The sequence below is a fragment of the Salminus brasiliensis genome, chromosome 23, assembly GCF_030463535.1.
Source record: "Salminus brasiliensis chromosome 23, fSalBra1.hap2, whole genome shotgun sequence".
Taxonomy (NCBI): domain Eukaryota; kingdom Metazoa; phylum Chordata; class Actinopteri; order Characiformes; family Bryconidae; genus Salminus; species Salminus brasiliensis.
In genome coordinates this window covers 25,908,133-25,920,678 of record NC_132900.1, presented here as the reverse complement: position 1 = coordinate 25,920,678, position 12,546 = coordinate 25,908,133, and the positions used below count along the sequence as shown (strand labels likewise).

Below are 12,546 nucleotides of genomic sequence, written 5' to 3'. Positions count from 1 at the left end.
CATAGCCTGCCTAATTACAATAGCCTACTTTGTGGAGCTCGTGGTGGAATTAAATTCTGAAATGATGGTTTTCCTTTGTGGGCATCGTGGCTTATAATCGAGCTAAAAGAAGCAGATTTTCTCTACTTTTCTTGCTCGTTTTTGGCCTTTTTGAGAGAAGCAAATAAACATCCATCCAAATACATTTAAAAACAGAAGTGGAAATATTGTAAAACTGGACGCTGGACGCTGCTGTGCGGTGCAGAAAGGGGTTAAAGAGCTGCGAAGCGGGCGAGTTTGGGGATGGAGGAGAAGGACCGGAGCCCCAGAGGCGCGGAGGACTCAGGCGACGAGTCGTTGCTGCTGCACGCGCCGGGCAACCTGCACGCCCACCGGGTCACCAACTTTTACATCGACAACATCCTGCGGCCGGACTTTGGTCGGAGGAAAGAAGGCATCGCGGGCATCCCGGTCAATGACCATGACCACCATCACAACCACCACCAACATGCAGCAGTCACCAGCGAGCCCTCGGCGGCTACGGAGCCGGTGGGCGCGCCGGTACCTGGAGAAGGGACGTCCGGACCGCGACCGGGAACCGAGGCGAAAAGGACCTCGGACGGAGCTGGCGCTGAAAGCGCAGACCAGTGCCTGAGCTCGGACTCGGAGTGCTCTCAGAGCAGCGCGCACCCAAATAGCCAGCCCATGCTGTGGCCAGCCTGGGTCTACTGCACCAGATACTCGGACAGACCATCATCAGGTAGGAGCTCACTTTATGTACTATTATATATTCCAGAAAAGCTCTGCGTTCACGTTTATTGAGGGTTTTAGGGTTTTTTGGGAGAACCAGAAAACGTTGACCTGAATTCACTCTAACGTGTTGAATAAGCCCTGAACTGAAGCGTCAATATTTATATATACAAATACATTCAGAAGCGTTGAGACTGACTGAAATCACTGAGATTGATCGATATTTAGAAAGCTAGCCTATAGGCCAAGTCAGCCCCCCAAAAGCCTGAGCTGTGAATAGGCTACTAGTTCTCTTTGACCGTGACACCGCCCGCCAAGAATAGTTTAGTCTACAGATTGTTGATGGAGTTTAAAACGCGTTAAAAGCGAACCGTTTCTAAAAATCGCTGAGAAAATCAAAAGTAAGAAAATTCGTTCCAGTTTCAGTTAAAAAAATCGACTGGTGTGAAAGCGTTGGAGAAATACTGGCTGAAATCTGTAACTCCTATTTCTTCTCTTTCTTATTTTTTTTTTTATTATTATTAATACAATTATTATTCATAATAATAATATTATTGATGATTTATCATCCTTTTTTAAAGACAGTTAGTACCAAAAAAGTGTTCAATTTTGGCCGGTCGTTTTCCATGACTGTTTATGGCGAAAAATCAACTGCTCAATTTCAGAATTGAAATTCCCAGTTGTATGAAAAATCACCACAAAGTAGAAAAAATAAAAGCATTTTTAGCGAAAATTACTGCAAGTTTTTCTGCACCTGCATTGTTCCATCGCTGTCTTTGTTAATATTTCATTAGCATATTTTTGACAATAGAGTTGAGCCAGGCTACGTGCTAAATCACATCCATGCTCTTAAAAAGCAAAAATTAACATTTTACGCCTTCAATTTTTATCTTTTTAAAACATATATTGGTCATTTATTAACATTCTCGCAAAACAAAATTCTCAGTTTGCGGAATTAAGAGTGAATCTGCTAGAAAAAGTAGAGTGAATGGTTGAAAAAATGGCTACACAGTGGTAACCCAAGTTTTCCTTAGGCTGAACCGCTTCCTCGGCGTAACCAGACTAGAGCCAAATCGAGGCGAATTTGTGACTAATTTTAATTATTTAATTTAACACATAAAAAAAATCTAAATTCACAGTCTAATTATTATGGTGTTTAGGCTATATGAGTAATATGCAGTGTGGGCATTACATCTTACATTAGCTTATCCATACTCTGGTTGAATGGATGAATACAAGCTCGGGTCAAAAAAAGCACCGCGAATATTTAAAACGTATAAAAAACGATTTCAGCCGAAAAACCCCGACAAAAACGAAAGATCCACGAATGTTTTACTGAGTCCTTGTGCACGAACATTTCTCCATAATGTGAGGATATGAAAGCATAATTTATTAAAAGATCAGGTCTCGGCTGCAGATAAGGTCTATATGGCTTGGAACAGCTAATAAATGTCATAATAGAAACGGCTCGGTTTGCACTGTTGATCGAGCACATTGATCTTGAAGCTGGGATCAATAGGAAGCCTCGCTGTAGAATGAGATGTGCTACACTTATAACAAGTTTATGAACAACACGCCTTATCCTTATAAATGTGGTTACTATGGTAACAGGGGGAGAAAGGAGCGCATAACCCCTTCCCCGCTCCCCTCCTCATCCTCTCATACCTCCCTCAGAACCCCATAACACCCTCCCACCCTAGCACTCACCCCACCCCCAACCCCAACTCCAACCCCAACCCCAAATCCAGCAGGGCCTTCTTAGGCCAGAATTCGAGCAGACCTATTGAATTATGGCTCGCATGCAAATGTGAGGGAAGCTTTGTTGGTACTTGTTTTTTTTTTTTTTTAGACTGCTTATAAGTTATTAGTTAAATAACAAATATAGCAACTTCAATTCTAATAATTATTATGCATAATTATAACAACTGATACGACTGTGGTAATTGGTATTAACAATAATACTACCACGATACAAATAAAGATTACTGTAATATTACTTCCACTATAATAAAACAGCAATAACAACAACAACAATAATAAGAAGAAGAAGAAGAAGAAGAAGAGGGAGAAGAAGAAGAATAGTGGTTGTGATTATGGTTGTTACTATCCCATGTAATAGTGAGAATCGTTACAAAATGACTATTATAATACGGTTATTGCGATTTGTATAATGATGTATTAGTGTTCTGATCGTATTTTAATAATAGTACTACTAGTAGTATGACTATTTCTAGTAATACTAGCTGCTAGCCCATTTATATATTACGCTATATATTATGCTAATGACAACGAAGGTGATATTTCTTATTATTATTATTATTATTAGTAGTAGTAGTAGTAGCAGTAGTAGTAACAGTAGTAGTAGTAGCAGCAGTAGTAGCAGTAGTAGTAGTAATAGTAGTAGGCTGTTACGGTTATTACCATTAATATTTATATTTACGCCACACTACCAGACTACGACGATTGTTATTGATATTACTACTTCTACCAGTACTGCTACTACACAACAATAACACAGTAATAATTAGTATTATTACTGCGACTATATACATTGTTATTTATTATTACGCTATACTACACGAAAGCAGTGGTGGGTATTAGTATTACTACCGAGTCTACTATGGCTAATATTCTACTTTATTATTATTATTATTATTATTATTATTACTACTACTACTACTACGTGGTTAAGATTTTACTACTATATCTACTATGACTCTTGATAATTGTTGATAATACTATATTATAACAATTACTACTACTGCTACTATTAGTAATGGTAAGCTGTTACAAATATTACCATATTATCATCTGTTTATTACTGCTGCTACCATATAATAACAAAGTATAACTGATTATTATTAATGTGATATTTATTGTTACGTCATACTCCCCGACTATGGTGGTGGATAATAGCAGTACTATTGCTTCTACTATTGCTGATACTACTAGAATATCATTTTTAACTACTACTGGTAAACGGTTATTACTATTAATACGACGTCTACCATTGTATTACTGCACAATGATAACTGATCATTATTCCTACAGCTATGAGTAGTACTGTGATTATTTTGTTACATCACACTACCGCATTGTGATGGTGGTTATTTATATTACTACTACTACAATTGTTATCATTATTACGATGAATACTCATTCTACCAGTGCTACTACTACACATAATAAAGTACACAATAATAATATTCTATAACTATAAGGAGTTTTATTAAATTGTGGCATTTATTGTTATGTCATACTACGAGACAGTGATGGCTGATACTACTATAATGTTAATTAATATTACAATACAAGGGTGCTTCTGAGGTCACGGCATGAGCGACCCCCTCCTAACCCCTATATATGTGTGTGTGTGTGTGTGTGTGTGTGTGTGCGCACTGACCAAACGCAGGGCCAAGATCCCGCAAACCAAAGAAGAAAAGCATGAGCAAGGAGGACAAGCGCCCTCGCACCGCCTTCACAGCCGAGCAGCTGCAGAGACTCAAGTCTGAATTCCAGACAAACCGCTACCTGACCGAGCAGAGGCGACAGAGCCTGGCACAGGAGCTCGGCCTCAACGAGTCACAGATCAAGATCTGGTTCCAGAACAAGAGGGCCAAGATCAAGAAAGCGTCAGGGACCAAGAACTCGTTGGCCTTGCACCTGATGGCCCAAGGCCTGTACAATCACGCCACCACCTCCAAGGAGGACAAATCAGACAGCGACTGAGCACGAGAAGGTGGATGAGAAGGAGGAGGACGTCTCTACAATGCAATAATAAAAAAGTGAAATAAAAAGTAAATAAAGGGCCAGTGTACAAAATACCAGCATCAATGGAGTAGACTCTTATGTATGAGATTTAACTCTGCAATATTTGAACGTGGATTGTAATTTTACGTGTTGTGAAGATTTTTCTTGTGTTTTCTCTTTTCTTTGTTTCTTTCTTTTTTCTTTCTTGGTGAACACTAACAGCGCTGTCCACAGTCTGAAAAAAGAAAAAAATATGCTCGGTGAACAAAAGTAGCCTTTCTAATTTAAAAACAAACAAACAAACAAGAAAAACAAACAAAAACAAAACGAGAGAGAGAGTAAGAGAGAGAGAGAGAGATTGACACGACGTTGAGACACAGGATCGTCTTTAATCCATGCTGAAGTCCAAAGATTTCTTTCTGCTGCATTCAGGCAACTGTGATTTGAAATAAATTGCAAAACTTTATCTTAGTTCAGTGTTTGTTGGTTTCAATGTGTTTGTTGATTTTAGCAAGCTGGGTTGTGTTACAGAGAGAAGCAGGTATTTTTGTTTAAACGTAACATTGCATATCATTACGTGTAGGCTTACAAAAGAAACTGCATTATATCGTATTTATAGGTCTATTTAACTCGGTCACGCGTCACATCATGCAGATATGGTTTTCATTTTCAGGAAAGAAGAAGTTCAGACATCTGAATGCTACAAGCAAAACCTCGGAAAGTTACATATTTAAAAGGGAAATACTTGACCCAAGTTGAAGCTCTATTAAACATAGACGGGAATGTACAATACACTTTTCTACTTTTCTTCTTGTTTGCTTTTCATATGGAGCAATATCTTCATCTCCGTTTCAGCTAGTTGAGTGTGAAGTCCTTCAAAAAAGTTCTTGCGCTTCAAAAATCAAAAGTTTGAAGCCAGCAGGTGGTCGTGTGAAAATGTGATTGTAAGCGGAAGAGTTTCAATCGGAGGGTTTTTAAATTGTATTTATTTTTACCTTATGTTTAATGTTTTGTTTGATGGTGTCCCCGCCCATTTCATTGTCGTCATGCAATAACTTTATAACTTTGTGAACAAGTTTTCGAGGCCTTTGCATGAGAGCTGTAACACCATACCAAATTCTGAACTTTTTGTGTGGTGTGAACTTGGTGGTTATCATTGTACTCTTTTTTGGGAAAAAGAAAAAAAAAAAAAGTGTGTGCGCGCGTGTGAATCGATTCACCAAACAAAATATATATAAAAAAAAAAAAAAAAAAAAAAACACACTTTGCCTTAAAGGTTCAGAAATTGAACTTTTTCTACGAGGACTGAAACGGAGACAAACTCAGCAGCTCGAACAGAGAATCTACAAAGCAGATGTATAAAACAAAAAAAAGATAATTTAAGTCCTGTTTTCCCCATTTTTTGGAATTCCATGTGGTTCTCTTCTGAAGTATCCTTTAAACAGATGTACATAATTTGTATCATGTTTTATTTGTGTAATAAATCCAACTGAGGAGTGGAGAACGTCAATAAAAAGACGCTTATTTGTAAAAAAAAAACAAAAAAAAAAAACAAATCCGAGCTTTTTTGGTAAAAGTGCTGAATTTCTGCTGAATCAGATTTTACGATATACACTAAAATACACGTGTAATTTTCTTTAAGGCTGATTCTACTGACAGTACTGATAGACAGCAGATGTTAAATTAGCAGAACGACAATGCATGACGTTAATTGTAAAAATAGATTTATACTTAGACTTAAATGTTTACTTATTTAGACTTAAATGTAAGCTAACATTTAATCATTTTTACAGGGATAAAACACACAGAATGTGCAAAGCTTTTCTATTCGAAGAGGGTGGGATGGGCCAGTAGTCTATAGAAATCCAGCTTTGGCTCTGTTGTCACCCACAATGACGCAAAATTGCGCTAGACTGCTGAATGTGACGCCCAGTCAGCTCAAAGTTAACCCAGTGGTAAAGACCTGTCAGACTACTTCGTTATATCCAACATATTTTTTTTCCTATTGCATTTTGGACAGTTCTTATTATTATCTTTTAGTTCTTATTAGTTTCAGTATTTATTATACATTTATATATTTATGTTTTTTTATTTTATTTAGGAATTTCATTTGCATTTACCTAAAAGAAAAACTGTGCAATAGGGAACATTGTTTAAAAATATGTATTTATTACAGTAAATGTGTTTTGCTATAACATTAGAATAAACCCAAAGTAAAATAAGTCGGTGGTCAGAATGTACTGTTGGGCAGTAAGGTCAATGATATGTTCATTAGATGAACAAAGGTTTGGTTGCTGATCTTCTCTGTGAATTCCAGACACTATAAGTATTTGTTCAGATTCACCAGCAGCTCAACTGATTTACTTTAATGAAGGACTGATTAGTAAAACTCAGTGTTGAATGGGAACTGGGAAAACTTCTTCCAGGAGATTCTCTCACACACTAACTTTCTATAGGTATTCGAGAGACTATGATATGACTGATCAGTTTGGTCCAGCTTCACAATCAGCCCCTGTGGAAATATGAGATTTAGCTCTGACTGCAACGAACATCATCAGTCTCGCTATTAGGGGACAGTAGACCCTTGACATGTAAAGGGACACTGCAACAAATATCACAACTAAAGTAAGCTACAGAGCAAACAGGGCATCTTTTCTCAGCAAGTCTGTTGATTTGTCTACTGCTGGTAGGCCTGCAGCGCAAGTGCCGAAATCCAAATTTCATTGCAAGTTTTTAAACAATTAACCGATGTCACTACAGAGAACTGCATTCTCCATTTCCAACAGTCCAGAGAGGGAGCAGAGAACAGGTTTGATGATTATGTTGCTCCCTAATAATACTCCATTCATATGACATTTAAACTTGACCTAATACAGATCTGTTGAAACTTTACCAGGCCTAAAAATAAAAAAAACTTAAAATATCAAGTCTGCTTATTTTTTTACTGTAGGTCTATATTATCTGACTTTGTGGTGTTGTCACTACTCTGGGTAACAAACTGTGAACTTTAAATTAGTGTAAAAAAACATTTTTACACTGTTTGGGTAAGAAACCTTAAAGATTAGGCAAACTTTAGGCAAAGTTTCACCCTGAATAGAGCACTTCCGTAGCTGCCAATTTGAAGAAGCATTTTCAGCCATTATAACACAAACCTGGACAAGAGAAATAGCAACTTGAATCTATGTTGCATTTGTGCACATAACATATACCTAATCACTATTTTGGATGTTACACCAACAGTTACACTATGCTTCTGCAAAAGCTGTGGAAAAGTCGCAGGAGTGAATAGAGGCCGATACAAAAGGGGAAGCCCATCTCTGAGAACTCGATTCCCAGCATTGACCTGCGCTTCTCAATGCCGCAAAAAGCTCATCTGCATTTCTATTCTAGCCCCGCTTGCATGTGGAAGTAACGCCCAGCGCCCGCCGACCTGCCCAGCTTCTGGTAGCAAAGATAGGGCAGGTGGTATGGCTGGGAGATCCTGTTAAAAGGTCAAAGCTTTCTGTAAGGTTTTACCTCTAAACTCAACTCAGCAGTGTGAAGTGGCCCATTAGGTGCCCAAAAGACTTTCTGTGCAGTTTGCAGCTGAAAACACTTCATAGCTTGCAAAGTTTCAAAGTTAAAGAGTTACAGTCATGGCTTTATCTTTAAAAAAAAACCTTTCTTTAAGATTCCTCAAAGCATTTTAAGTTTCTCCACAGTTTAAAATTGCAATTTTAAATTAAAGTTCCATTGTTTTGCTAAGCTAGTAGCTCACACCTCCTACATTGGAGCTTTAGTGTCTTATTTTACACCCAAAAGAGAAAAACAACCAAACTTCAGGTTCTACACTGATAGCTGATGCACAAATAAAACAGTTTCAGTGCAGTTCTAGAAGAAACTCAGTAGTCCAGAAACTTTTGGTAAAATATTTTGGATTAGGCATGGATTGAGGCTACCCGACACACCTCACTGGTAGTTGCTGAACAAGAAGTCTGTGGTATAAGGGGTTAAGAGACTCTTATCCCAAACATCTTGCCTCAAGTCTGACAAGGCAGCCCCTACTGCGAACAAAAACATCTGCCTATTGTGATTGTGATAAAAAAAGCCCCTCTCACTCACACACACACACACGCACACACACACACACACACACACACACCCAAAGGGTCCTACCTTCCTTCCTTCAAGACGTCCAGCCGTCTTGTCACACACAGCCCCATGCCCCAAGCTGAACTCCAACAAATGGCGGAGGCAAAGGCCAGTCACACTCCAAAAGAAAATACATATCAGAAAAGTATTGACGTCTCCTGTTGGCCCCCTCATACAAAGGGGCCCCCGTCCTGACCCCTCCCCCACTGAGTTATTTATCTATCGTTTTTTCTAAAAAACGCTTCCTAGTCAGATTTGAATATGCAATGAAGCACTGGAGCTTTGTGGCGGAAATATAATTAAGGCCGGTGAAAGATGGGCGAAGGTGAAGAATGGGGATGACATCAGGCTAATTTCACACTCGCCTCTCCGATGGCCAGCCCATAGCCGGGCCCTCGCCACACAACACAGATCAAAGTCGCACTCGCTGCCGCCCGAAAAGGCCAAAGGAGGACTTAAGTATGCTAATCTCCAGGACAAATATATTTTAATCTTGTTAGAATACAAGTTAATGCTAGAGCTCACTGCTGAACTTAGCCATCCACTCTCTTGCTTATATTTGTAAAAGAAAGTGGGCTCTTCCTGCTTCAGGCTGCTGGAGTTTGGGCAATTTTACAAAATGCTTCATCATCCTGGCTGTGTTGTCGGACTAAAGCAGCCAGTCTGCTGAGAGGTGTGGAGCCCCCCTGGAAAGACCAGTTTACCCTGGCCACCTTTGCTCAGGCACCTAGTGCATGTAGGAAACTCATGAATTGTAATTTTTAGGACTTGATATACAATTGTTTATCAGTTTTGTTTGTTTTTTACACTACAGGCCCAACATACAAACATCAGGCTGAAAAGTTCTGAGGTGCACCTCTACAGAACCATCTGTTGCAATATTTGTTTTTATTTTTTTTATTTTTTTTTAGAAAACTAAAAGAACTAAAGGTGGCTTTGGCACCTTTTGGCACATTTATTTAAATGCATCATAAGAGATAAACCTTTCTTCATGCTCACCTCTTTTTTACATTATGGAACCAAAAGAGGCTCTTCAGTGTCATCACACAAGAACCTTTGGCAGCAAACTTTCAGTAGATGTAGGTGACACACTAGCCTGAAGAACCATTTGAAAGAACTACACATTCTACATGCAGGTAACGGTTCTGCACCAATTACCATATCCAACCCAAGAGCTACATCTGACCCTTGTGGCATCTTGGTTTGTAAAAGTAAAGGGTATCTGGACAACATTTCAGTAAAATTTTCATGAAGACCTGGATGATGTTTAGAGTCTGATAATCTGATAAAAGTTGAAGGACAATTATATTCTTTATGGAAGTAAAGGTTCTACACCAATTAGGGAGTAATAAAGGAAATTCAGGCAAGAATGGACAATCTAGAGGCATCATGCATCATGTATGGTCATGTGTGGTCATGCATGGTTACCCTGATTATCTCTCTTTATTTTTATTTGCTTCTTTTAAAGAGACAACTACATTTTCTGATACATTTGTAAGCAAGCAATCCGTCTAAAAAATAAAGATTCTTCAATGGTTCTTGGCTCGGCAATACAACATTACTTAAAATCCTGAATTGGTAAAACACTTTTACATCAACTGGAAGTTCTTGCAGACTCTTTACAAAAATGTCTATTTAAAGATCTATCTACTTAAAAGTGTGCATTGAGTCTAGAGTAGTTCAGCGCTCCAAAACAAACTTTTTGCCACCTTTATTTCTAAGAGTGTTGGGTGCCTTGCACGCATAGGAAATGAGCCTTCAGTTTGTCTGGTCACTTTGAGCCCTTGCCAACAGCACCTTGGTAACCCTTGATCTGTCATGTATTTAAGCTTAAGTCGGGGGCACAGAAACAGCCGAGCACAAAGGGGAAAAGCTACTTTCTTAGGCCGCAAACCACCCCTTACATTTGAAAACACAAACCGAGCAGCTTCCTGGAAGATGAAAAGGAGTGAGAGGAGAGGAAAAAAGGCTTAAAGTTAATTACACACTTTTGTTGCAGGGCGAGGGCAAAAACATTTGGAAGTAAGGGAAATCTGGACTAATGGAGCTCACACTGTGGCTCCTCAGATGTTTTTATCTTCTCCATTCTCTAAATACACACTTCACTTGGGCACTATTACAGTGTGCAATGAGTCAATGCCTCCACTTTCCATTCACAGTGCAGCAACCTCTAGTCCTCTGAGGCTCTTGTAGCCTGAAGGTCACAGTTTCTCAACTCTGAATTTAAATCTTGCCAAGTCTAAAAACTCACACTCTTAAAAAATAAAGGTGCCAAAAAGAGATCAAACACTTCCATTAGGGTTCCCTAAAGAAACTTTTATTGGATATTTCTTGACTCTTAGAAAAACGGTTCCTTGATGTGATGCCATAGAAGAACCGCTATTGGTTCGCTATTGTCTGAGAGAGGTTTGGAAGTTAATTCTGTTTAAAAGAACATTTTAATGGTTTAAAGAGCCTTCAGAACCTTTCTATAATGTAGAGATTCTCTCTCATTTACAAAAAAGGTTCTCTAAACAACTATGCATTGCAAAGTTCTTCAGGGCAACAAAAGTGTCTCTTCTATTCTCTTCTTTTGTACGAAGAACCCTTGTTGGTACTTACATTTTTTAATGTTTAATGGACAGTATTTGGGAAAACAAAAATTCTAAGAGTGAAATGAAAGGTTTATAGCAAACAGTAGTACTCTACATACTACCAGAAAATGCTAATTTATTTCTCTCTTGGTAAAACAATAGTGGAACCATTTTTAGTGCTACAGACAACCATTTGTATGTACAATATGTTCGTTATAGGGGAAAAACACTTTGTAACTGTGTATCATTCAGACATTTAAATTGTTCAAGTTGTTATGGTGCTATATACATACAGTCACTGTCTATGAGAACCAATCAAGCTCCCCTTGTATGGGCGTAGAATAGAGCACAGACATGTTTACATGTTTTATAACGTTTAAAAAGGAAATAACTGCTAACCTTTAAGAAAACCTTTGCAGCTTGTGAAACCTCAAAAGGTTCAAAAAAGGTTCTCCTTCCAACATGTTTTGTTTTTTTCACAAATTTGTGAAAAAATACTATGCAAGGTTCTTTAGGTTCTCAAATGTGCTTTCTCTAAAAAAACTAAAAAAAAAAATGGTTCTTCGAGGGTTTTATACTAAAGACAGTAGTGTGGCATGGAACTATGGCAACTTAAAGGGTTTAAGGGTTCTCAGCATCGATAAAAATACTTCTGTAGATGGTTTAATAAAGCTCCAAAAAGGTTTCCACTGACGTTATCTGTCAAATAACCCTTTTTCATTACTCCAGAGTTCAGTGTATCGGTCCAAAGACCCCTTGGCAGCACCTTTAATATACAAGAGTGCATCCGAGTAATGAGCTGCTTCAGATTTCCGAGGAGTTTGCACTGCGGATTGGAACAAATTAAAAAAAGCCGCATCATTTGCATGAAAATTAATAAATCAAGGTCATGTCCAGTGACCCTGCAAAAGCAAATGGTGTGCTGCTTAAACAAGCAAAGCAACAGACGCTCAGTCCAGCCTCCCCCTCCCAAAGCCCGAAGCTTTCAGGTGCCTTTGAGCGATACAGGGTTTTAGCTTGAGCTTGATCAGCCATGCAGCCACGGACTAGAACCATCACGGCTGCCTTTGTCAGAGGAGAACGTGGAAAGGAGGAGAACGCCACAGCAGCTCTACTCGCACGTTCAACATTTAGCATTTAGATCCATGCGCTATGAGAAGCAATGTGATGTAACAAAGTGCTGAGTGATGTCATTAACTCCCTCCCACCATCCCCCTGCCATCCTGGCAGCAATTCAGCCAACACCCGTAACCAGCAAACATTATAAAGCTGAAGCATCATGGCGTCGCCAGTGAAGATTCAACCTCAGCTGCCCACCCCAAAGCCAACCCCACCCCATGGCCCAGTCCGATCCAGGACAGGA

General features: G+C 38.9%; 1 protein-coding gene across 1 annotated transcript; it reads left to right on the top strand.

Moving 5' to 3' along the window:
• Positions 1-249: 249 nt before the first annotated feature.
• Positions 250-4,853, top strand: en2b (engrailed homeobox 2b). Its single transcript, XM_072668907.1, has 2 exons — positions 250-739; positions 4,142-4,853. Exons 1-2 carry the CDS (start codon positions 283-285, stop codon positions 4,456-4,458), a joined length of 774 nt encoding a protein of 257 aa, XP_072525008.1. The 5' UTR covers positions 250-282; the 3' UTR covers positions 4,459-4,853.
• Positions 4,854-12,546: the final 7,693 nt, after the last annotated feature.